The sequence below is a fragment of the Ranitomeya variabilis genome, chromosome 2 (assembly GCF_051348905.1).
Source record: "Ranitomeya variabilis isolate aRanVar5 chromosome 2, aRanVar5.hap1, whole genome shotgun sequence".
Taxonomy (NCBI): domain Eukaryota; kingdom Metazoa; phylum Chordata; class Amphibia; order Anura; family Dendrobatidae; genus Ranitomeya; species Ranitomeya variabilis.
Window position 1 is genome coordinate 1,073,480,446 of NC_135233.1, and position 26,568 is coordinate 1,073,507,013.

The 26,568-nt window shown below is 46.6% G+C and overlaps 1 protein-coding gene across 2 annotated transcripts in view; it reads right to left on the reverse strand.

The window, feature by feature from the left end:
- Positions 1 to 26,568, reverse strand: part of LOC143808684 (cytochrome P450 2C8-like) — a 189,763-nt gene that overhangs the window by 146,067 nt on the left and 17,128 nt on the right. For both annotated transcript variants that reach the window (XM_077291594.1, XM_077291593.1), the window contains exons 3-4: positions 9,050 to 9,212; positions 6,777 to 6,926 (exon numbers count right to left, since the gene is read on the reverse strand). In XM_077291594.1, the coding sequence (XP_077147709.1) occupies positions 6,777 to 6,926; positions 9,050 to 9,212 (313 nt within the window). The remainder of the gene's footprint in view (positions 1 to 6,776; positions 6,927 to 9,049; positions 9,213 to 26,568) is intronic.

Below are 26,568 nucleotides of genomic sequence, written 5' to 3' on the forward strand. Positions count from 1 at the left end.
ACATTTATTAACCCTTCAGGTGTTTCACAGGAATTTTTTGAAATGTTTAAAAAATGAACATTTAACTTTTTTTTCACCAAAAATTTAAATCAGATCAAGTATGTTTTATTTTACCAAGGGTAACAGAAGAAATTGTACCTCAAATGTTGTTGTGCAGTTTATCCTGAGTACTCCGGTACCCTATATGTGGGGGTAAACCACTGTTTGGGCTTATGGAAGAGCTCGGAAGGGAAGGAGCGCCGTTTGACTTTTCAATGCAAAATTGACTGGAATTGAGATAGGATGCCATGTCGCGTTTGGAGAGCCCCTGATGTGCCTAAACAGTGGAAACCCCCACAACTGACACCATTTTGAAAAGTAGACTCCCTAAGGAACTTATCTAGATGTGTTGTGAGAACTTTGAACCCCCAAGTGTTTCACTACAGTTTATAACGCAGAGCCGTGAAAATAAAAAATCTTTTTTCCACAAAAATTATTTTTTAGCCCCCAGTTATGTATTTTCCAAAAGGTAACAGGAGAAATTGGACCCCAAATGTTTTTGTTCAATTTGTCGTCAGTACGCTGATACCCAATATATGGGGGGAACCACCGTTTGGGCACATGGCAGAGTTCGGAAGGCAAGGAGCGCCGTTTGAAATGCAGACTTAGATGGAATGGTTTGCGGGCGTCATGTTGCTTTTCTAGAGCCCCGATGTACCTAAACAGTAGAAAACCCCACAAGTGACCCCATGTTAGAAAGTAGACCCCCCATGGAACTTATATAAATGTGTTGTGAGAACTTTGAACCGCCAAGTGTTTCACCACAGATTATAACGCAGAGCCGTGAAAATAAAAAATCTTTTTTTCCCCCCAAATTTTTTTTTAGCCCTCAAATTTTTATTTTCCCAAGGGTAACAAGAGAAATTGGACCCCAACCGTTGTCCAATTTGTCCTGGTACACTGATACCCCATATGTTAGGGTAAACCTCTGTTTGGGTGTACGGGAGAGCTCAGAAGGGAAGGAGCATTGTTTTACCTTTTCAACGCAGAATTGGCTGGAATTGATGCCATGTCGCACTTGGAGAGCCCCTGATGTGCCTAAACGGTTGAAACCCCTCAATTCTAACTCCAACCCTAACCTCAACACACCCTTAACCCTAACCATAACACTAACCATACACCTATCCCCAACACACCCCTAACCTTAATCCCAACCATAACCCTAACCACACCCCTAACCCTGACACACCCCTGATCCCAACCCTAACCCCAACTGTAAATGTAATGCAAACCCTACCCCTAACTTTAGCCCCAACCCTAACCCTAATGTTAGCCCTAACCCTAATGGTAAAATAGAAATAAATACATTTTTTTTACTTTATGCCTTTTCCCTAACTAATTCGGTGATAAAGGGTGGCTTGATTTACTATTTATAGTGAGTTTTTATAGCGGTTTTTTATGTTTGCAGCTATCACACACTAAAAGACGCTTTTTAATGTAAAAATTAGTTTTTGCATTACCATATTTTGAGAGCTATAATTTTTCCATATTTTGGTCCACAGAGTCATGTGAGGTCTTGTTTTTTGTAACGTGAGTTGACGTTTTTATTGGTAACACTTTTGGGCACATGACATTTTTTGATCGCTTTTTATTCCGATTTTTGTTAGGCAGAATGAACAAAAATCAGCAATTCATGAATTTCTTTTGGGGGGGCGTTTATACCTTTCCGTCCCCTGAGGAAGGTATCCTAACCGAAACGCGCGTCGGGGTGGACCGGTGTCCCTACGCTATTGTCTGTCATCATCAGGTGATGTGCACGCTTCCGTTCTCACATATCTATACAGCCACCATACTGATTGTTGTTTGTTTGACAAAGATAATGTTATTGGTTGCATTGTTTGCTGATCGGTGGTCTGAATTGCTGCTACTTTTTGCATGTTACACTTTATAATTCACCTATGAGTTTAATATTAATTGTAGTTAGAGACTGCCGTACCTTGGGCTCCTACATGTTGCTGGTGGCATTTATTGTCATCTTTCAGCCCTTCTGAGCACTGTCTGTCTGGTTTTTTATCTTTTATTGTGTCTATTAAGAATAAAGTATTACTTGGTTTTGGATTCTATGACTGCGTGGCATCTCTTCTTTCCTATTTAATTTATGTTTTGTAGTTATCCTTATGTCCTTGCATGGGTGGTATATTGATACATGGTTATATGGTGCCATATGGTTTCTTTATTGGGTTTATTTCATGTACCACCAATAATGCATATTGGAATTCTTCTATAGATCATGGTTGATTGCAGTTTTCCTGGGATTAAAGTGCCGGGAGCAGTCCGTGACCGCTCCTGGCACATAGTGCCAGATGTTAGCTGTAATAATCAGCTGACACCCGGCGGCGATCACCCGCGCTCCCCCCGTGAGCGCGGCTGATCACCTATGACGTACTATCCCGTCCCTGGGAATTAAGTCCCAGGTCACCTCGACGGGATAGTACATCAGATGGCAGAAGGGGTTAATAGCTGTCTACAAATATCTCAAGGGCTGTGAAATTGTAGAAGGATCATCTTTATTCTCATTTGCACAAGGAAAGACTAGAAGCACTGGGATGAAACTGAATGGGAGGAGACATAGATTAGATATTAGAAAAACCTTTTTGACAGTTAGGGTGATCAATGAGTGGAAAAGGAGTTCTCCTTCCATGGAAGGCTCAAACAGAGGCTGGACAGACTTCTGTCTGGGATGTTTTAGTGAATCCTGCTTTATGCAGGGGGCTGGACCAGATGACCCAGGAGGTCCCTTCCAACTCTACCATTCTATGATTCTATGATTCTCCTGAGTACGCTTATACTCTATGTGGGGGAATACTATTTTTGAGGCACACTGCAAAGCTCAGAAGAGAAGAGGCGCCATATTGGAGTTCAGATTTTGATGGAATGGTTTGAGGGTGCCATGTCAAATTGGCAGAGCCACTGAGGTGCCAGCACAACAGAAACCCCCAATATGTGAACTAATTTAAAAACTACACTCCCCAATAAATTCATCTAGTGGTGCAGTGATCATATTAACACCACATGTGCCTCACAAAATTTTATACCACTAAGACAGAATAAATTACATTTTTACCACTAAAATGTTGTTTTAGCCCCAAGTTTTTATTTTTTCTAAGGGATAATAGGAAGTTTTGTTTTTTTAAATAAACTGAGGTCCATTTTTTCCTGAGTGCGCCAAAACCCTGCATGTAATCGGGAAACATTTTTCATGCATTGTGCAAAGCTCAGAAGGCAAGGAGCCAGATTTTACTGTTATGGTTTACAGGTGCCATGACTCAATGGGAGAGCACATGAGGTGCCAGAACAGCAGAAACCCCATAATTGACAACATTTTACAAACTAAACCTCTCAATGAATTCATCTAGGGTTGCAGTGATCATATTGACACCACGGGTGTGTCACAGAATTTTATACCATTGGGCAGTGAAGAAAAAATAACTGCATTTGTACCACCAAAATTTTGTTTTAGCCCCAGATTTTACACTTTCACACAAGAAGTGGGTTAAAATGGAACCAAAATTTTTCCTCAAATTTCTACTGAACTTGGCAATACCCCATATGTGGCTGTACAGTAGTACCTAGCCGTACAGACAGTACTGCCTACTGGAGCACAGAGTTTCCTAGAACAGTGTGCTGACTCCATATACAGAGCCCCTAATTGCTAGAAGAGCAGAATCCCGCCTCAAATGACCTCATTTTGGAAACTATACCCCTTGGGGAATTTATCTACAGTACAGGTATAGTGAAAATTTTGACTTCATGGGTAGTTTCCAGAAAAGCAGCAATGAATGTTGCCGAGTAAAATTAGCAAACTGCTGTTTTAGTGACCAGTACTTTCCAGTCACCAGTACGTTATGCCCAGCCTGTGCTTCTGGAGACATGCACCCATAAGTTAGGCGGGCTTTCATCGCTTCAGAAATGCCAAACGTGGACAATATATGTGCTTTAGGCACACTGGGAGGCTCAGAAGGGAGGGAGGTATTTGGATTTGGGAGCGCAGAATTCGCTGAATTTCTTTTGGCAGGTGAGGATCCATTTTGCGTTTCCAGAGCCTTTGTGCTACAAGTAACATGGAAGCCCCTTATATTTCCATTAACAGATGACAGATCATATTTATCCGGCGCTCTACGCTGAGCACTTAGCTTGTGATTTCCATCTAAATCTCTGAGTGACGTGATTCAGATAAAATCCCGAGGTATTCATTAATTATAATGACGCAGCAGAGTTAGGGTATGTTTCCACGTACAGCCGCAGCGTCCAATCCGCAGCGTCCAGATGTTAGATATCCACTATGCATACAAAAACGCAGGTGGAAAACCTGCGTTAATGTACATGCGGCGTGTGTTTAGAGACCGCAGTATGTCTATCTATCTTGCGGAAGCACACAGTCTCTACAAGATAAATAGCATCGTTTTATGTATAGGATGCGGTGATTCCGCATGTGTTCAAAGTGATGCAAAAGCAGGCATCACTTTGGACGGAGCAGGGATCCGCTGCATTCAAAGCACTGCCGATACGCCACTTGGACACATACCCTTACGGAGGACTCCATCTGGCCTCTGCTTAATGGTGTTCTTTTCAGAAGTGAGCAAACCTATGGCCGACAGCAATTTCATGCAATCCTAAAAAGACGGACATCGCCGGATCACAGGTCAGACGGCGTCCACAGTTCCATCTGACTTATGTATTTCAGAGATTTACATGGAAATCCCGTTACATGTGCGCTAAGCCTTCCTGCGATCTTTGGGAAGCAGAATGAAAAAATCAACAGCAGGGAAGAATTGGTTTTACTTATTTTTTATGCCGTTCCTCGTGTGGTAGAAGTGTTTAGGCGACTTTATTCTTCGGGTCGGTGCGATTACAGCGATATCAGATTTATCTTGTGTTTTTATGTTTGGCTGCTGTCACACATTAAAAGACACTTTTTATTGTAAAAAATAGTTTTTGCTTCATCTCATTTTAAAAGCTATGATTTTTCCATATTTTGGCCCACAGAGTCATGCAAGGGCTTGTTTTTTTGCGGGGCAAATTGACATTTTTACTGGAATGATTTTTGGGCACCTTACTTTTTTTTATCGCTTTCTATTCCAATTTTTGGAAAGCAGAAGAACAATCTGAAGCAAAATTGAAAAGGCAGCTTTATTTTAGGGTTAGTATGATTACAGTGATACCACATTTATATTATTTTTTATGGTTTGGTGCTTTATGGTTTTGCCATCAATTTATTCTGAGAGTTATAACGTTTTTATTTTTCTGCTGATGGAGCTGTATGATGCCTTATTTTTTGCTGGAAAAGATGACGTTTTCAGCAGTACCATTTTTATTTATATCCACCTGTTTTATAGCCTTTTTTTCCATTTTTTATTCGGTGGTATGATGATGAAGCTTTGCTTTTTATCTTGTTTTTATGTAATTTTTTATCTTATTCAATAAAGGGGTTAAGTAGAGGGGCAGTTTTATAGGTCGAGTTTTTGCAGATGCGGCAATACCAAATATGTGTACATTTATCGTTGATATATTTTTTCTTACAAATATTTCTATATAGATACAATATCTTTTGTTTTTGTTATTTTTTATATTTTTAAAAGTATGTTTACAATTATTTGAAAAAACATTTTTTACTTTTTTTTTTTTTTTTACTTTGTCCTAATATGTGACTATTATTTTTTGAAGGCTGATCACTTGTACAGCATGGGGATGCAGCACCTGACTCTGCACTGACAGAGAAAGTGGCCGATCAAGCACTGCGCATGATCAGAAAGTTTCCTTGCTCTGGCGACCTGGATGTCGTCATGACAACATCAGGTCACCACCTCCTTCAGCTCCCAGAATGCTGCGATTACTTTTGATCACAGCATTTAGGGGATTAAAGTGCCGGGAGTGGTGTGTGACTGCTTCTGGCACTTAGTGCTGGGTGTCAACTCTCAAAATCAGCTGACACCTGGTGGCAATCGCCCACAAACAATCCGTGTGCACGGGTGATTTCCAAGCAATAATAATACGTCCCTGATCAGATAGGCCCAGGGCACAGGGACATATTATTATGACAAATGTCAGAAAGGGGTTAAAAAACAGTCTTAGGCTGATGAGAGATGATATGAATTATGATTGATTATGAATTTCCACAAAAATTTGGATATGCCAGAATCTGACAGTTTGGGGATTTGATAAATATGAATCCAAAAAAAGATTAGATTCTATTAAGGGTTAGGAAAAGGTTAAAATTATTAAAAACTTTATCCCCTTTCACCTGTTCTGCCCGCTCCTATCTTTCACTTAGGTCTTCTTTTTTTCTATGGGTGGTGTCTCCATTACAGCTTCATATGTTCATATCATGATGTGCATCACTTCACACTTACCATGTGACCATGTAAGACCATTCACAGTTATCAGATTGGCCTCGGCGCTGGAATGGAGTGGCTTCAGTGATCGGTGCAAAGAGGTTTGGAGCTTTGGCAGAGGCGGCAGAACAAGGTAAGGAGAAGATACAGATTTTTATTTTCCCTGTCCTAACAGCAATCATGACAGTTTCAATTAGGAACAAACAATCTCCGAATATGCCAAATTTGAGTGAATTGGATCAAATAGACTTTCAAGAGATTTGCTCATCTCTACTAACCACTCAAGGCTAATAGGGTTCTGTTTTTTGTGGACCTCCAGAATTATCTACTCTGATGGCTCATGACATAGTAAGTTATTTTCTTGAAACTATACACAATCAAAATGTAATGGATCCATTCACCAACCTTTGTAAGATCTGAACTTTTGCACCAAAAAATCTGATTCTTCAGAAATCTTGTTTTCGATGGCTTCCTTGCCCATTCCAAAATCTCGAAGTGTTGACAGAGTAAACCGTCTCATTGCTCTCCAATTATCATTGGAAGCAAAAATAATTCCTGAGGACACATTATATAAGAAGGAAAGATGAGAGAAGGAAGATGGCAACCAATACTTTATATCTACTGGTTAAAGGGAATCTGTCATCTACTTTTTCGTATATATGCTTCAGCCACAGCCATCAGGGGCTTATCTACAACATTCTGTAATGCTGTAGATAAGCCCCGATATAACCTGGAAGATAAGAAAAACAAGTTATATTATACTCACCTGGGGGGCGGTCTGGTGCGGTCTGGTCCGATGGGCGTTGCGGTCCGGGTCCGGCGCCGCCCATCTTCATGCGATGACGTCATTTTCCTTGCTTCTGTCATGGCTTCTGCGCAGGCATACTTTATCTGCCCTGTTGAGGGCAGAGCAAAGTACTTCAGTGCGCAGGCATCAGGAAAGGTCCGAGAAGCCCAGCGCCTGAGCACTGCAGTACTTTACAATGCCCTCATCAGGGCAGATAATGTATGCCTGCATAGAAGCCGTGACAGAAGCAAGGAAGAGGATGTCATCGCATGAAGATGTGAGGCGCCGGGCTCGGACTGCGATGCCCATCAGACCGGACTGCACCAGACTGCCCCCAGGTGAGTATAATATAACTTGTTTTTCTTATCTTTCAGGTTACATCGGGGCTTATCTACAGCATTACAGAATGATGTAGATAAGCCCCTGATGGCGGTGGCTGAAACTTATTTATGAAAAAGTAGATGACGAATTCCCTTTAACTCAGAACACCTTAAAGACCCAAAAGGCAACATTTCTAATGTTGAAAAATATTTTGTGATGATTAACAAACCTGTGTCTACCTAAAATGAGACATTTTTTAAGAAAGTCCTATGTGAGTGACTTAAGGTGTGCAACATTTCTAAATTATATCTCTTGCAGACCCAAGCAGTGTTTTACCCTACGGTAAAATATGTTTCCTTTCTCTCTGCTCAGTAAATTTACATTTTTGGCAGAAGTTTGGAAGTATGGGGAGATATGGAAAATAAGTAATTGTAATATTAATCAGTTGAACAAGAACTTAAAGTAAACACAAGATCAACAAATGAGAAAGGAATAAAACCACAGAACAAGCACATGCCAATTGATCAGGTCAAAAATCTTCATGTAGGTTCTTGTACCAACCTGCCAGAAAAGATCTTTGAGTAGGTGTGAGATCTGGTTGAGTAGTTGAATTGATTGAATTAATTTGGCTGTCAAGAGATTTGCCAGTCTATGTGAAGAGTCAGATGACTGTATAACTCAGAAGGGGATTGCAACATAATGCTTGGACTGATCGTCGGCCCTCCTAACATGAGTGAGACAATATGCATTTCTATGAAGCTGTCACGCTTGGCCAGGAGAACCAGTCTGAGCATTCCACTGCAATTCCCATTAACATTGTAGTATACAGCTGTCTGACTCTTCCCTAAACCTCACTGTTTCCCAATATTATTTCTAATTTCCCACACTTGCATCTCTATTAATGGGATACATTTAAGCCTCACTTCAGTTTGCTGTGGAATTACCATTTTCATGTACTGTATATTTGCTAAGGTCTTGACCACTTCATGAACTTTTTTTTTAACTGTCCAGGAGAAAACTTATTTTGTTCATCTAATCTTGGAACAGGAGGAAAAAAGAGAGAGATAAGGGCCTCAATTCTTCAAAGAGCTTTTGCCAGAATTCTGACATAAAAAAGGTATTAAAATTTCCAACTGCTTTGCAATCACAAGCTTGTCCAAAAACGTTGTGACTTTTGCCTCTTTCATGCTCATTTCGCCCAGCTCTAACAAACTGTCTGGGGCTTAGGTGGTATGGAGACATGAAGGCGATGGTGACCTGCTTGTCAAATTCATGATGAGGCCAAGTAGTGTGCCTCCATAAGATTATATAAAAATTTTCTTAATTGAGGTTCAACATGTAAAATAGGAGTTGATGTTACCATTTCAGAACCAAGACAGGCAGTTGCAGTATATTGTTGTTATCGTAAGCTAGTCTTGGAGGATAGATCTGGTGCCCACATCAACTTGACTTTAGGGACCCACAATTTTAGTTGAAGATTTCCAGACCAGACAATCTATTCACAAAGGAAATTAACTTGTAAAGCAAAATCAATCCATCCCCCAATCAGTGGTAATTTTATGAACATTACCGTGTCCTTTGAACACTTCATCAATCAATACCGCTTTAGGTCTTCCTGAAAATTCATCTCCATGATTGACAAGGGCGTCTTTCACAGCCTCGTACCCACATATGACAATAACTTTCTCAACTCCTAATTGTAAGGTGTACACGGGTCCATACTTCTTAGATAGCTGAAAAATGAAATGAGCATTTTTTTGTGAATTTTTTGATGATATTTCACCTGGTTTTTATGGTGAACATAATCAAATAGTAGAGAAAAATTTATTACATATGTTTTCTGAATTTATCTTAATGAACTTTAACCTCTTTAATTTTACTTTTTGTGCTTTTACTATTTTCTCCTCTTCTCCAAGAGACATAACTTGAATGTGAAGATCACTACGATTACATCAATCCCAAAAATATAGGTTTTTTTACATACATTTCAGTGGTTTAAAAATGGTTTGTTACAATGTTATTATCCTCTCTTCAGGTTACATATTGGATTGCTCTAACCATGTAATTAGCAGGATCATCAATTACCAATGAATACTCACCCATAGCATGCCTCTACTTTCCTAAAACCTTCATTAATTTCTGTTACCTTGACATTGCTGATGGCGCCCACTTTAATGGCAGCTAAACTAGTGATAATGAGTCATTGGTAGGAGATATGCCAAACTTATATCCAAGAAATTATTTTTTTAACCACTTGCTTATCTGAAAAAATGACTTTATATCAAAATCTGTGTCTGGCCTAAGTCTATAAGTATCAGGATTTGTGGTTAAATAACCAATATTATTACTGCTATAGGGTGAGTCAATGGTGATATTGTAAGGGGGTACACAAACAGTTCCTGAACCCTACCCCCTTGAAGTAGACTATAATATTTTCTGCTGTGTATATCTGTTATTCTGCTATGTGTTATGTATGTAAGTGTAATATCCCAGATTGGAACCTAGATGGGGCACATTAGTGTTCATAGTTATTTAGGAGGAGCTTAGATGGGGTTAAGAGGAGAAATCTTCCTATTGTAAGGGAGTAGGGGCCAGGGTGCCCGTGTAGGGCAGATCGCTCAGCAACGTTAAAGCAAAATACCCAGCCATCCAGAGTCCGGATGGACAGAAGCTCAGCTGAAGCAGCTGTGTGACAGCCGTGTGGAGCAGAAGTGAGAGAAGTCCTAAACAGTACGGTGATGCAGGTCGCTCATCATGTGGCAGATCATCGTATGGGCTGATGCCCTCATATCCGTCGTGAAACAGATGAGGGAACCCCCAAGCGTAGAGAGTCTGGACAGGGAGGATGCTGCATTACAGCAAGAGGCGGTACGACCCGGGAAAGTACTGAGGAACGTGAAAGAAGTTCAGGGAAAGTAGAGAATGTGGACTGTATGGAGCTCTATGCTGATGCTGTGTCTGAAAAGGATGTGATGCAAAAAGAGGAAAGTAAAATTCTAGGTTTTAAGTTTGAAATGGACTCTGTGTCTGTATATGCAACAATGCCAGCAGCAGAACTTCAGCCAGCCCGATGGGACCCTGATGGTGCAGAAGGTGAAGCAGAAGGTATGCTGCAGAGGGGACATTATATTCATTCAATGGGAGACCAGGGCTCATGTAAACCGACAGTCTCAGCCACAACTACAGCCCTGGCCCTCCCTCACAATATCATAGACTATCATCCCAATTCATCATTGGCACTATGTTTAACCCTTTCACTCCTGGGTATTTTAAAAAATGTATTTTACTTTCCTTCTTCATAACTTTTTAAATTTTCCATCCTCATAGCCATATGAGGGCTTGTTTTTCAGCAGGACGAGTTGTACTTTTAAATTACATCATTTATTTTATCAGGTAATGCACTGAAAAGAGGCAAAAAAATTCCAAGTGTGTTGAAATTGCAAAAAAAGTGTAATTCCATAACTGTTTTTTTATTTTTTTTTATTTACCATGTTCACTACACAGTAATACTTACCCAGCAATATGATATTCCAGGTCAGTACATGTACATAGACATCAAACATGAGTATATGCATTTTTTTTTCAATGGCAAAAAAAAATTCACTTTTGTTTCCATTTTTCTGAGACATTTTCACTTTTTGGGATCTCAAGCTGGATAAGGGCTTATTTTTTGCTCCCTGAGCTGACATTTTTACTGATACTTTTTTGGCGTAGATACAATATTTTGATTCCCTCATATTGAATTTACTGCAATGTTGCAGCGACCAAGAAACTTAATTCTAGTGTTTTGATTTTTTCCACTGCACCATTTACCAATCAGATTAATTTATTTTATATTTTAATAACTCCAAATTTTATGAACGTGGTGATAACAAATATGTGTATGTTTTATTTTACATCACTTTATTTTCAAAGGGGTAGTTTGAATTTTTAATTTTTAATTTTTTTCATGCATTTGATAGTCCCCTTAGGGGACTTGAAGCTGCGATCATCTGATCTCATGTGCGATGAATATTACTGTGCTAGATGGAGGCCTGATGGTATCTCATCAGGAGGGTGGTAGCGTTCCTATGGGGCAGGCTTTGCAGCACTTAGAATTGTTCATCCCCATTCGCTCACCCACCTATCCACTCTCTCTTTCCACCAGTTCTCCTGTCTGTGCTCTCTTACAATCCTGCATAATGGTTGATTATGACCCCATAAGATGCTCCAAAGAAACATGTGCCACATATGCTGCTGCTGCGATAAAAAAAATGCATACTCCCCTCTTGTCCTGAGCAGTCCCCGGCACTTGCGATATTCACCTGTCCCCGTTCCATCACCAGGCGCCGCTCCGTCTTCCGCATCCTCTGCAGTGACTGTTCAGACAGAGGGCAGCGTGCACACTAAACACGTCATCGCGCCCTCTGACCTGAACGTCACAGCCAGAGGAAGCGGAAGATGGAGAGACACCAGGTGGTGGAACGGGGACAGGTGACTATCGGAATGCTCACCCTCCCCCGTTATACTCACCTGCTCCCGACGGACCCTGGCAGCTTTTCACTGACCGATGGTCTCCGGGCACCGGCAGCTTCTTCCTATGTGCAGTGGTCACATCGTACCGCTCATTACAATAATAAATATGCTTTCCACCCCTATGGGAGTGGAGTCGCATCCATATTCATTAATTTAATGAGAGATACCATGTGACCACTGAACACAGGAAGAAGCTGCCAGCACGGGAGAAGCAAGGACATGCAGAGACGCGCCGGTAGCAGGTAAGTATGATTTGACAGCTGCCGCTCCCCCTCCCCAGCCAACCCGGAAGGTCTGGCTATGACCAGCTGGTGGTACTGCACAAGGGCCTGGTACCACCAGCGGGTGCCATATTGGAATACCCATCACTTGGGTATTCCAATATGGCAGTCAACATACTTCCGGTGCGGTGAATTGTGGGATTTGAGGAAGTCCAGATGGAAGTGGATAACAGACAATTTAAGGCAATTATATAAATAGATAAGTACTGCTATATATAACAAAATTCACCATCTCTTATGAACACCAGCTGATCGCCGACTTTACAGGAGGATTGTAATGACATGCACAGGGGTCTTTAGCAGACCGATGGCTGTCCTGGCAACACAACAGCACCAGCAATCACATCACAGGGGTGATGGGCACATGGAATGAAGCGATCTCTGCCGGTGTGTGTTACTGTTGCTGTCAAAGATTGACACTGGCATTTAACAGATTAACAGACATGGATGAATCTCCTCTCCATCTGTGGCTGATAAAGGTCCATGATTAGTGATGATCGAATAATGAAATATTCGGATTCGGGAAAATCAGCACAAATAATTTCTAATATCTGTGTATTCGTACTGAATAACGAATCCAACGCAAGTCAATGGGAAAGCCGAATATTTTTCTGCTGGATCCAACAAACAGGTCTGGGGGCCTGGAAAAAAAGCTGAAATGGATGGGAAAGAGCTAAAACTAAATGGGAACAGCATGGAGAGGATGCCTGCATGCCTTTCTGACTCACATATGGTATCTGGGAATAATGTTGTCAGACTATTGCGCCGGTTTTAAGGATTTTTAAAAAGACCTACCGAACCAACCAACATTTTTTTTTAAGGGAAAAATGCTAAGAAACATTTTTTCCTTCATAATTATAAGTATACAACGCTAAATAAAAATGAAAAATAAAAAATAAGAAAAACATTATACCTCCCGTTAGCATATATACACACAGAGCGTTTTGGATTTATATTTCCCTTTAACATTTGTGAAGTTTATCACTCCTACATTTGTGAGGACACTCCCTCATGCCAAATAGTTAGCAAGATAGTGGAATACATATTCCCCATTCCTTTTCAATGCTATTTCAAACATGGTCATTTAAATTTTGGCCTTTGCCCACCACCACCACTATGTCCACCGCCATGACATTTTGCCGTACTCGCTGACAATTAGCAGAGTGCCACCATGTGCTGTGAAACTTGAGTTTTTAGAGCTCCACAGGTCATTTTTGCCTCTGGATCCCAATGGAACCACTGTCATAGAGGGTGAAGCCGCTGTAAGGTAAATATAATACAGGAGCTGGAGGAGCTATATGATCAATGTCAGGAAACTGGATTCTACCAGGCACCAAAAGCATTAGGCTGGGGTCACACTTGGCGTAAGACAATACGCCACGTATTATACGTCCGTACTACGGCCGTAATACGGAGAAATGTTCCCAAAATATTGATCCGTAGTCAGGGTGTGTCAGCGTATTTTGCGCATGGCATCCTCCGTATGTAATCCGTATGGCATCAGTACTGCGAGATTTTCGCGCAGGCTTGCAAAACCGACATCTAATGGATTTATGTGCTCAAATGTTCGGGAAAACATATATACAGTATATAGATATATATATATGTCATTGAGACACATATATATATAGTCTGTATTTAGCTTTCATTCAGCGCGATATCTGTGAAAAGTCGGTAATTCAATTGCCGGCTTTTCATTTCTCCTGCACAAACCCGACATGATATGAGACATGGTTTACATACAGTAAACCATCTCATATCCCCTTTTTTTTGCATATTCCACACTACTAATGTTAGTAGTGTGTATATGCAAAATTTCAGCGCTGTAGCTGCTGAAATAAAGGGTTAAATGGTGGAAAAAATTGGCGTGGGCTCCCGCGCAGTTTTCTCCGCCAGAATGGTAAAGCCAGTGACTGAGGGCAGATATTAATAGCCAGGAGAGGGTCCATGGTTATTGGCCCCCCCGTGGCTACAAACATCTGCCCCCAGCCACCCCAGAAAAGGCACATCTGGAAGCCAGATTAATAATGGAGAGGCAATTATGACACCTATCCATTATTAATCCAATTGTTTGAAAGGGTTAAAAAAAACACACACACATGATTTAAAAGTATTTTAATGAAATAAACACAGCGGCTGTTGTAATAATTTATTGCTCTCGCAATCCATTTCCAGGCCCTCGCTTGGAAAATAATAAATGCACAAGATACATACCCTCAGCTGAAACGTCACGTCCCACGAAGTAATCCATCTGAAGGGGTTAACTAATATTACAGGCACGAGCTGCGATAAACCACTCGCTCGATAAACCACTCGCTCGTGCCTGTAATCCCCGGGTGCTGAAAGGAAAGCTGGATCTGTACCTACATTGAGTCGCGGTGATGCGCCCTCTGGTGGATGTTCTCATGAACTGCAGCCTGGAAACTTTTTCCCACGCTCCAGGTCATATGAGGACATCCACCAGGGGGCGCATCACCGCGACTGAAGGAAATGTAGGTCAATGACCTACATTTCATTCATTCGCCGGGGAATTACAAGCAGGAGCACACCGCTGCATTTAGCAGGGCTCCTGCCTGTAATATTAGTTAACCCCTTCAGATGGATTACATCGTGGGAAGTGATCGGACATCAGAAGGTATGTATCTTGTGCGTTTATTATTTTGCCAAGCGAGGGCCTGGAAATGGATTGAGAGAACAATAAATTATTACAACAACCTGTGTGTTTATTTCATTAAAATACTTTTAAATCATGTGTGTGTGTGTTTTTTAACCCTTTCAAACAATTGGATTAATAATGGATAGGTGTCATAATTGACGCCTCTCCATTATTAATCTGGCTTAATGTCACCTTACAATAGCAAGGTGGCATTAACCCTTCATTACCCCATATCCCACCGCTACACGGGAGTGGGAAGAGAGTGGCCAAGTGCCTTTTCTGGGGTGGCTGGGGGCAGATGTTTTTAGCCACGGGGGGCCAATAACCAAGGATAGTGTTGAGCATTCCGATACCGCAAGTATCGGGTATCGGCCGATACTTGCGGTATCAGAATTCCGATACCGGGATTCCGATACTTGCCGCGTATCGGATACCGGAATCGGAAGTTCCAAGATTCAAAATGCACAAATTCAGCCAATGAGAATGATTTCAAGTGTGGGCACATCCTGTTCAGCATGGAGGGCATGAAACTACTGGCATGGCTGTGATTGGCTGCTGAAATGATGTCATGATGCAGTTTAAAAGTCGCTGGCGCCATTTTGCGATCACTCTGCTGTGAATTCAGTTAGTGACAGGACGCTGTTTGCTGACTGAGGGCCAGTTTAGAGATAGCGATTTGCTTCTTTGTGCTTTCCAAAGGCTAATTTAGCAACCGCTGTGTTCACCTACTATTCACCTTGCTTTTGCCTTGTAGCGCTGTTTTCACAGCGATCTGCAAGGTCTGTGTGTGTGTGTGTGTGAGTGCAGCCCACTCTCTAGTCTGAGTGCAGCCACATAGGCCATCCATTGCTGGTTGTATTCAGTTCAGGGAGGGTGGTTCATTGCCTCATACTGTCTCCAGCTCAGGGTTGTTCACTGCGTCGTACCGCAAAATCAATTTTCATTTTGTTTTAAGTAGTGCATTTTTTTAAAAAATTCCTATTAGTGTCTTTCCACCCGTCTCCAGCTAATTTGTGGAAAAACACTACATAGGATAACGTAGAGGAGGGTTTTTGGGCCTTGCAGCGCCGTTTACGGCTGTCTGCACGGTCTCCGTGTGACTGCAGCTCGCCCTGTAGTCTATGAGCAGCCATAGCCTGGTTGTCTCCAGCTCAGGGTTCTTCACTGCGTCATACCGCAAAATCAATTTTCATTTTGTTTTAAGTAGTGCAGGCTGCTGCACATTTTTTCAAAAAATTCCTATTAGTGTCTTTCCACCCGTCTCCAGCTAACTTGTGGAAAAACACTACATAGGATAACGTAGAGGAGGGTTTTTGGGCCTTGCAGCGCCGTTTACGGCTGTCTGCACGGTCTCCGTGTGACTGCAGCTCTCTCTGTTGTCAGTTCAGCCCCCAAAAAATAAATAAATAATAAAGTTCACCAAACACACCAGTGACACCACTTTACATTTCTGTAGGCCACATTAGCTCATATTAAAGTCTAGTCCACACTTTAGAAAATTAGTGTTTCTTATACCTGTTAGGAGGAGTTGTTCAGGAATAAGCACACAAAGCCGTTAGTACTTTTCTGCTTATCTTTATCAGTCACCCAAGATGAAGAAGGCAGTGAGTAAGGCACGTGGGCGTGGGCGTGGGCGCGGAGCAGGGAGGGGACGTGGGGATTCTGTGCCCGCTGCGGGCACCGGTGACTCATCAGCACCCACTTTCACAAGGGAACAGTCATTCATGCGCAGCTTTGTCGCAGAGCGCCGTACACCGCTGCTGCGTGAAGACCAAATTGAAGCCGTTGTCGGATGGACGGCAGCTAATGCATCAACTTCAATTAGTGCCACATCCTCTCAGACACAGAGCACTGGAGAGCAGCCATCTGTCTCTTCACCACCTGCCAAATTGCCCAGGCAGACAGAGAGCCCAGGACAGGAGCCGTCTCTACTTCTGTTCTCTGAATCTCTTGGCTTGGAAACAGGGGGCCAGCCAAGCAGCATTGGAGAAATGGAAGAAGAGGCAGGGTGCAGTGATGCCCAACAGCTTTTTCTCTCTGAGTCTGAAGAGGCGGGTGGGCCAGTGCCTCCGGTCACCACATCGCAGGCCGCATCCGCTGATGATGACACTCAGGTGCCACTTACTGGTGCGTGCTCTGCTGCTGAGACTACCCAGGAGGAGCCGTTGGGGGCAGAGGGTAGTGTAGATGATGAGGTCTTTGACCCATCTTGGCGTGAGGGACAGGAAGGTGGTGGGAGCAGCTCTGAGGAAGAGATTCCCCGTACGGCCCAAAGAGGGAGAGGGAGGGGGAAGACTGCGGATCCTGCAGCCTCCGCTTTGGCACCCGTTAGGAGCATGTCTCTTCCAAAAGCCAAAAAGGGCGCTCCCAAGACTTGCAGTGCCTGGGCCTTTTTTGACACAGTTGCAGATGACATTTGCTATGTCAAATGCAAGGTGTGTCATCACAAAGACAAAAGAGGTCGAAATGTCAGCAGCCTCAATACCTCCAACATGTGGAAACATGTGCGGACCAGGCACGCGGCGTTGTTAGAAAGACACACTGAAGAGCTAGGCCAACCAACAGCGGCAGCTACCACCTCTTCAGCTCGTGTTGCCTCTTCCTCCAGCTCACACGCAGCTGGTTCGGCTTCCTCCCAGGATCGCCGTGGAAGAACCTCTGGCCCTGTTGTCCAGAGACCCGCTGTAATTCCACCCGCAGCACCACTTTCCCAGTCATCCACACACTCCCAGCCCAGTCTACAGCCATCGGTAATACAGGCATGGGAGAAAAGGCGGCCTTTCTCGTCAAACCACCCACGAGCACAGGCTCTGACTGCAGGCATTGCCAAACTTCTGTCACTGGAAATGCTGTCATTCAGGCTGGTGGAGACTGACAGCTTCCGTGACTTGATGTCATTGGCAGTCCCACAGTACAATGTGCCCAGCCACTTTTACTTCAGCAGGCAAGCCGTCCCTGCCCTGCACAAGCATGTGGAGGGACACATAAAACACGCGCTACTGAACGCCGTCAGTAGCAAGGTCCACCTCACCACCGATGCGTGGACCAGTCACCATGGACAGGGGCGATACCTTTCCCTCACTGCCCATTGGGTTAATGTCGTTGAGCCGGGTACAGACCGTGCGAGTGGCGCAGGACGTGTCCTGCCCACTCCAAGGATTGCAGGAATCCATTCTGTACGCATTGACTCCTCCTCCTACACCAGTTCCTCAGAATCATCGCTGTAGGAGCCGTCACAGTCCACCTCCACATGGACCCGTGATGAACGTGTACCTGTTACGACCGACATGAGCACAGCCGTGGCCAAACGTCAACAGGCCGTCTTGAAATTAATTTCTTTGGGGAATCGAAGCCACACAGCGCAGGAGCTCTGGAATGCCATCAAGCAGGAGAGCGATGTGTGGTTTGTGCCAGCGAATCTCCAGCCAGGCATGGTAGTGTGTGATAATGGCCGAAATCTGGTGGCAGCTCTGGGCCTCGGCAACCTCACTCACATCCCATGTCTGGCACATGTGCTCAATTTGGTCGTGCAGAGTTTTCTGAGGGACTATCCGGATCTTGATGCACTGCTGCACAAGGTCCGCCTAGAGTGTGCTCACTTGCGGCGTTCCAGCACGGCAAAAGCGCGCATTGCGGCTCTGCAGCGCCGACACCGCCTGCCGGAACATCGCATCATATGTGACCTACCTACCAGGTGGAATTCCACGTTACATATGTTGGAGCGGTTGTGTGAGCAGCAGCAAGCTGTAATGGAGTACCAGCTGCTTCAGGCGCAAAGAAGTCGCACTCAGCGCCGTACAGACTTCACAACCACAGAGTGGGCCACTATGAATGACGTCTGCCAGGTTTTGCGTCCCTTCGATTATTCCACGCGGATGGCGAGTGCAGATGATGCACTAGTCAGCATGACTGTCCCCCTTATCTGCCTGCATGAAAAATCACTGCAAGCGCTAAGGGATGATGTTGTGGAAGAGGTGGAGGATGAGGATTCAGCATTTCCATAATCTTCTGGACAGTCAGCGCCACGTGGTTCCTCACAAACGCGTAGGCAGGGGACAGTTTGTGAGGAGGATGAGGAGGAGTCAATGGAGGAGGAAGACATCCGTCCAGAGGAGGGAGTTACACAATTGTCCAGTAGTCAGTGTGTACAGCGAGGGTGGGGTGATGACGAGCGGGCAGAGATCACGCCTCCAGCAGGGGACAGCGTTTCTTGGGCAGTTGGCAGTCTGCAGCACATGGTGGATTACATGCTGCAGTGCCTGAGAAACGACCGCCGCATCGCCCACATTCTCAACATGTCTGATTATTGGGTGTTCACCCTCCTCGATCCTCGCTACCTGGACAACGTAGAAAGCCTCATCACACCGTTGAACCGGGAGCGAAAAATGCGGGAGTACCAAGACACACTGTTGAATTCCATCATCTTCTCCATTCCAAGTGAGAGAAGTGCTGCTAGTGCATTACAAAGCAGCTCAGTGCGTCCAGGCAGTGGTGGAGGCTCTGCACAAAGAGGGAGCAGAAGCAGTGCCTCTGCCCAAGGCAAGACCAGTATGGCCCAACTGTGGCACAGTTTTCTGTGCCCGCCACAAAAGTCTACACCATCACAGACGACTCCAGTCAGCAGGAGGCAACGGTTCCGTCAGATGGTGACAGACTACATGTCTTGCCCTCTTGCTGTACTCCCAGACGGCTCTTCCCCTTTCAAGTTTTGGGTCTCAAAGCTGGATACATGGCCAGAGCTAAGCCAGTATGCATTGGAGGTGCTGTCTTGCCCTGCGGCCAGTGTATTATCGGAACGTGTCTTTAGTGCTGCAGGTGGTGTACTAACTGACCGTCGTATGCGACTATCCTCCGATAACGTTGACCGGCTTACTTTCCTGAAAATGAACAAGGCCTGGATCTCGCAGGAATTTGCCACTCCTCTTCCTGATTAAATAATTAGGTGACTGTCTACGTTATCCAGGTCTCCTGTTGTGTTCATCTTTCTACCACCTGAACTTAAATTCCTGGGCTCCAACACCGCCAGTTGAGGCTCAGAAGTGCCGTCTGCACAGTCAAAACATACGACCCAGTGTTATTGGGTTTCAGTAACGTCAGCTGATCCCAAGCTGTGTAGCCGGCAATGTGTCCTGCGACCGCCACGCTGACACAACAACTGAAATGTAAGGGAACCTGTCCCCCCCCCCCAAGGCGTTTGTTACTGAAAGAGCCACCTTGTACAGCAGTAATGCTGCACAAGGAAAAGGTAGCTATTTTTGTTTAGCTCCTTGCACACGCAGAACTTAACACTTATAAAATGTGTCCACTGATACCGTAAAACCGTCCTGGAGGTGGGACTTTCCTTCGTAATATGACGCAGCACAGCCGTCATTCCTACCCCCTTGGCGCCGTGCCCCGGCTCCTCAGCGTTGTTTGATTCCGTCCCGGAGCCTGCGCTGTTATGTTATCCCTTGGCCAGGCACACTTAGCGCTGCCCGTCTTCTGACATCATTTGGTGTCAGGATGGCTGCGCCTGTGCGGCCGCGCTGGCCGAGAGCCCGCCTCGCAGTGTCTTCTGATTTCATCCCACTGGGGGCCTGAGATCCATGGACATGCGCAGTGCATATCTGAACCTCCACTCCTCACTCATCTCCCTACGGCTTCTTCAGACTGTGCGGTGTCAGCTGGTCCCTAATAGCATGCCACGGCCGTGACACCGCACAGTCTTAAGAAGCCGTAGGGAGGGGAGTGAGAGGCGAGGATATGCACTGCGCATGGCCACGGATCCCAGGCCCGCGGTGGGATTACATTAGACGACACTGCGAGGCGGGCTCTCGGCCAGCGCGGCCGCACAGGCGCAGCCAGCCTGACACCAAATGATGTCAGAAGATGGGCAGCGCTAAGTGTGCCTGGCCAAGGGATAACATAACAGCGCAGGCTCCGGGACGGAATCAAACAACGCTGAGGAGCCGGGGAACGGCGCCAAGGAGGTAGGAATGACGGCTGTGCTGCGTCATATTACGAAGGAAAGTCCCACCTCCGGGACGGTCACAAGGTATCAGGGGACACATTTTATAAGTGTTTAGTTCTGTGTTTGCAAGGAGCATCATGAAAAGAGCCACCTTTTCCTTTTGCATCTTTTTTGCTGCACAAGCTGGCTCTTTCAGCTACAAACGCCTTTGGGGGGGTTAAAGGTTCCCTTTCGACTTTCTCCAATCAGGCTTCGGCCTACATTGTGTTCCTCTGCTTCTCCTCCTGTCCCTGGGCTCCAACACCGCTAGTTGTTGCCTGGTAGTGCTGTACGCACAGTCACCAGTCCCTCCTCTGTTATTGGGGTTCAGTAACGTCAGCTGTTCCCCTGCTGTGTGTGTGGCAATCCCTCCTACCTCCTCCACCTCCTCCACATGTCCCTGGGCTCCAACACCGCTAGTTGTTGCCTGGTAGTGCTGTACGCACAGTCAACAGTCCCTCCTCTGTCATTGGGGTTCAGTAACGTCAGCTGTTCCCCTGCTGTGTGTGTGGCAATCCCTCCTATCTCCTCCACCTCCACCTCCCCCTCCTGTCCCTGGGCTCCAACACCGCTAGTTGCCGTCCGGTAGTGCTGTACGCACAGTCAACAGTCCCTCCTCTGTTATTGGGGTTCAGTAACGTCAGCTGTTCCCCTGCTGTGTGTGTGGCAATCCCTCCTACCTCCTCCACCTCCTCCTCCTCCACCTGTCCCTGGGCTCCAACACCGCTAGTTGTTGCCTGGTAGTGCTGTACGCACAGTCAACAGTCCCTCCTCTGTTATTGGGGTTCAGTAACGTCAGCTGTTCCCCTGCTGTGTGTGTGGCAATCCCTCCTACCTCCTCCTACCTCCTCCACCTCCTCCACCTGTCCCTGGGCTACAACACCGCTAGTTGTTGCCTGGTAGTGCTGTACGCACAGTCAACAGTCCCTCCTCTGTTATTGGGGTTCAGTAACGTCAGCTGTTCCCCTGCTGTGTGTGTGGCAATCCCTCCTATCTCCTCCACCTCCACCTCCCCCTCCTGTCCCTGGGCTCCAACACCGCTAGTTGCCGTCCGGTAGTGCTGTACGCACAGTCAACAGTCCCTCCTCTGTTATTGGGGTTCAGTAACGTCAGCTGTTCCCCTGCTGTGTGTGTGGCAATCCCTCCTATCTCCTCCACCTCCACCTCCCCCTCCTGTCCCTGGGCTCCAACACCGCTAGTTGCCGTCCGGTAGTGCTGTACGCACAGTCAACAGTATCTCCTCTGTTATTGGGGTTCAGTAACGTCAGCTGTTCCCCTGCTGTGTGTGTGGCAATCCCTCCTACCTCCTCCACCTCCTCCTCCACCTGTCCCTGGGCTCCAACACCGCTAGTTGTTGCCTGGTAGTGCTGTACGCACAGTCAACAGTCCCTCCTCTGTTATTGGGGTTCAGTAACGTCAGCTGTTCCCCTGCTGTGTGTGTGGCAATCCCTCCTACCTCCTCCTACCTCCTCCACCTCCTCCACCTGTCCCTGGGCTCCAACACCGCTAGTTGTTGCCTGGTAGTGCTGTACGCACAGTCAACAGTCCCTCCTCTGTTATTGGGGTTCAGTAACGTCAGCTGTTCCCCTGCTGTGTGTGTGGCAATCCCTCCTACCTCCTCCTACCTCCTCCACCTCCTCCACCTGTCCCTGGGCTCCAACACCGCTAGTTGTTGCCTGGTAGTGCTGTACGCACAGTCAACAGTCCCTCCTCTGTTATTGGGGTTCAGTAACGTCAGCTGTTCCCCTGCTGTGTGTGTGGCAATCCCTCCTACCTCCTCCTACCTCCTCCACCTCCTCCACCTGTCCCTGGGCTCCAACACCGCTAGTTGTTGCCTGGTAGTGCTGTACGCACAGTCAACAGTCCCTCCTCTGTTATTGGGGTTCAGTAACGTCAGCTGTTCCCCTGCTGTGTGTGTGGCAATCCCTCCTACCTCCTCCACCTCCTCCTCCTCCACCTGTCCCTGGGCTCCAACACCGCTAGTTGCCATCCAGAAGTGCTGTCCGCACAGAGCTAAACACCTCGCCAATGTGTTAGTGGGGTTCAGTAACGTCAGCTGTTCCCCTGCTGTGTATACGGCAACGTGTACTGCGACCGCCACGCAGGCACAACAAGTTAAATTTAAGGGAACCTGTCCCTCCCCCCCAGGCGTTTGTTACTGAAGGAGCCACCTTGTGCAGCAGTAATGATGCAAAGGGAAAAAGTGCCCCTTTTCGTGGTGCTCCTTGCACATGCTGAACCTAACACTTATGAAAAGTGTCCCCTCCTACCGTGATACCGTCCGGTAGGTGGAACTTTCCTTTGTGATGTGACGCAGCACAGCCGTCATTCTTACCCCCTTGGCGCCGTGCGCCGCCTCCTCAGCGTTGTTTGAATCAGTCCCGGAGCCTGCGCTGTTAGGTTAGCCCTTGGCCATGCACACATTTTGCGCTGCCCGTCTTCTGACATCATTTGGTGTCAGGCTGGCTGCGCCTGTGCGGCCGCGCTGGCCGAGATCCCGCCTCGTACTGTCTTCTGATTTCATCCCACTGGGCGCCTGAGATCCATGGACATGCGCAGTGCATATCTGAACCTCCACCTCTCACTCATCTCCCTACGGCTTCTTCAAACTGTGCGGTGTCAGCTGGTCCCTAATAGCATGCCACGGCCGTGACACCGCACAGTCTGAAGAAGCCGTAGGGAGGGGAGTGAGAGGCGAGGATATGCACTGCGCATGGCCACGGATCTCAGGCCCCCAGTGGGATTAAATCAGAAGACAGTACGAGGCGGGATCTCGGCCAGCGCGGCCGCACAGGCACAGCCAGCCTGACACCAAATGATGTCAGAAGACGGGCAGCGCAAAATGTGTGCATGGCCAAGGGCTAACCTAACAGCGCAGGCTCCGGGACTGATTCAAACAACGCTGAGGAGGCGGCGCACGGCGCCAAGGGGGTAAGAATGACGGCTGTGCTGCGTCACATCACAAAGGAAAGTTCCACCTACCGGACGGTATCACGGTAGGAGGGGACACTTTTCATAAGTGTTAGGTTCAGCATGTGCAAGGACCATAACTAAAAGAGCTAAGTTTACCTTTTCCAGCATTAGTGCTGTACACGATGGCTCTTTCAGCTACAAACGCCTGGGGGGGGGGGGTAAAGTTTCCCTTTCAACTTGCTCCAGTGCAGGCTTCGGCCTACACTCTGCTCCCTCTCCTCCTCCTGCTGACCCTGGGCTCTAACACCGCCAGTTGGGGCCCAGATGTGCTAGCTGCACAGAGAAAAACACCAGCCAATGTTTCAGTGGGGTTCAGCACCGCCAGCTGTTCCCCTGCTGTGCAGCCAGCAACGTGTCCTGCAACAGCCACGCAGACACAAGAATTGGAATTGAAGGAAACCTGTCCCCCCTCCCCCAGGTGTTTCTACGTTTTACAGCCACCTTGTACGACAGTAATGCTGCATGTGTGCAAGGTGGCTCGGAAACTTATTCTCCTTGCCCATGTTGAACTGAACACGTCTAAAATGAGTCCTCTGCGACCATTAAAACGTCCCTCAGGTGTGATTTTCCTTTGTATTGACACGCAACAAGCTCCTTGGTAGCGCTGCCCGTCTTCTGGCATCATTGTTTGGCTGCCTGCGCCTCTGCGGCCGCCTTGCCCCACACAACGCCCCTCGGTGTCTTATTTATTTGGACTGCGAGGGTGTGATTGATGGGCATGAACGGTGCATTTCTTCGCCTGTCCCTCATCTCCTTCCGCCTTCTTCGGACTGTGCGGCTTCATGGCCGTGGCATGCGATAAGGGATCAGCTGACGCCGCATAGTCTGAAGCGGGTGTAAGAACCCAAGCGAGAGGCGAACATATGTACTGCACCAGGCCATGAATCCCAGCCCCGCAGTGTTTTAACAATGTTAAGACACTGCGGGGCTGGGATTCATGGTCATCGCAAACCGCAACGGCCGACATTACATGATGTCAGAGGATGGGCAGCGCTAACAGCGCAAGGCCAAGGGATAACACGACAGCGCAGACTCCTGTGCATCAAATAACGATGTTCAGGAGGCCGCGCCAAGCACCAAGGTGGCATTTTTGCCAGCTGTGCTGCGTCTCATTACGAAGGGAACTCACGCCTCCAACACAGTTTGACTGTATAAAGGGCTAAATGTTATACGTGTTTCATTCAGCGTGTGCAAGGAGAAAAATTAAAAGAGCAACCTTTGACTTGTGCGGCACTACTGCTGCATAAGCTGTGGCTCTTCTAGTTTGTAACCCCTGAGGGGGGGTTAAAGGTTAACTTTAAAATTGGTTCAATTAGGCTTCGGCCTACACTCTGCTCCCTCTCCTCCTGCTGACCCTGGGCTCTAACACCACCAGTTTGGGCCCGGTACTGCTAGCTGCACGGAGAAAAACACCAGCCAATGTGTCAGTGGGGTCCAGCACCGCCAGCTGTTCCCCTGCTGTGTAGCCGGCAACGTGTCCTGCAAAAGCCACGCAGACACAAGAACTGAAATTGAAGGGAACCTGTCCCCCCTCCCCCAGGCGTTTGTACGTTTTACAGCCACCTCGTACAGCGGTAATGCTGCATGTGTGCAAGGTGGCTCATAAACGTATTCTCCTCGCACATGTGGAACTGAAAACACGTCTAAAATGTGTCCTCTGTGTGACCATTTAACCGTCCCGGTGGTGTGACTTTCCTTTGTAATCACACGCTGCAACCCCCTTGGTAGCGCTGCCCGTCTTCTGGCATCATTGTTTGGCTGCCTGCGCCTCTGCGGCCGCCCTGACCCACACAACGCCCCTCGGTGTCTTATTTATTTGGACTGCGAGGGTGTGATTGATGGGCATGAGCAGTGCATATCTTCGCCTGTTGTCACTCATCTCCTTCCGCCTTCTTCAGACTGTGCAGCTTCATGGCCATGGCATGCGATAAGGGATCAGCTGACTCCGCACAGTCTGAAGCGGGTGTAAGGACCCGAGTGTGAGAGGCGAACATATGTGCTGCGCCAGGCCATGAATCCCAGACCCGCAGTGTTTTAACAATGTTAAGACACTGCGGGGCTGGGATTCATGGTCATCGCGAACCGCACCGGCCGACATTACATGATGTCAGAAGATGGGCAGCGCTAACAGCGCTAGGCCAGGGGATAACACGACAGCGCAGACTCCTGTACAGCAAATAACAACGCTCAGGAGGCTGCACCCAGCACCAAGGTGGGATTCTTGACATCTGTGCTACGTCTCATTACGAAGGGAACTCGCGCCTCCAACACAGTTTGACTGTATAAAGGGCTAAATGTTATACGTGTTTCATTCAGCGTGTGCAAGGAGAAAAATTAAAAGAGCAACCTTTGACTTGTGCGGCACTACTGCTGCATAAGCTGTGGCTCTTCTAGTTTGTAATCCCTGAGGGGGGGTTAAAGGTTTACTTTAAAATTGGTTCAATTAGGCTTCGGCCTACACTCTGCTCCCCCTGCAGAGCCCGGGCTCCAACAACGCTAGTTGCTGTCCGGAAGTGCTGGCTGCACAGAGCCAAACACCTCGCCAATGTGTCAGTGGGGTTCAGCACCGCCAGCTGTTCCCCTGCTGTGTAGCCGGCAACGTGTCCTGCGACCGCCACGCAGGCACAACAGACTCAAAGCTGCCGCCAGTGCAGGCTTTGGCCTACACTCCCCTC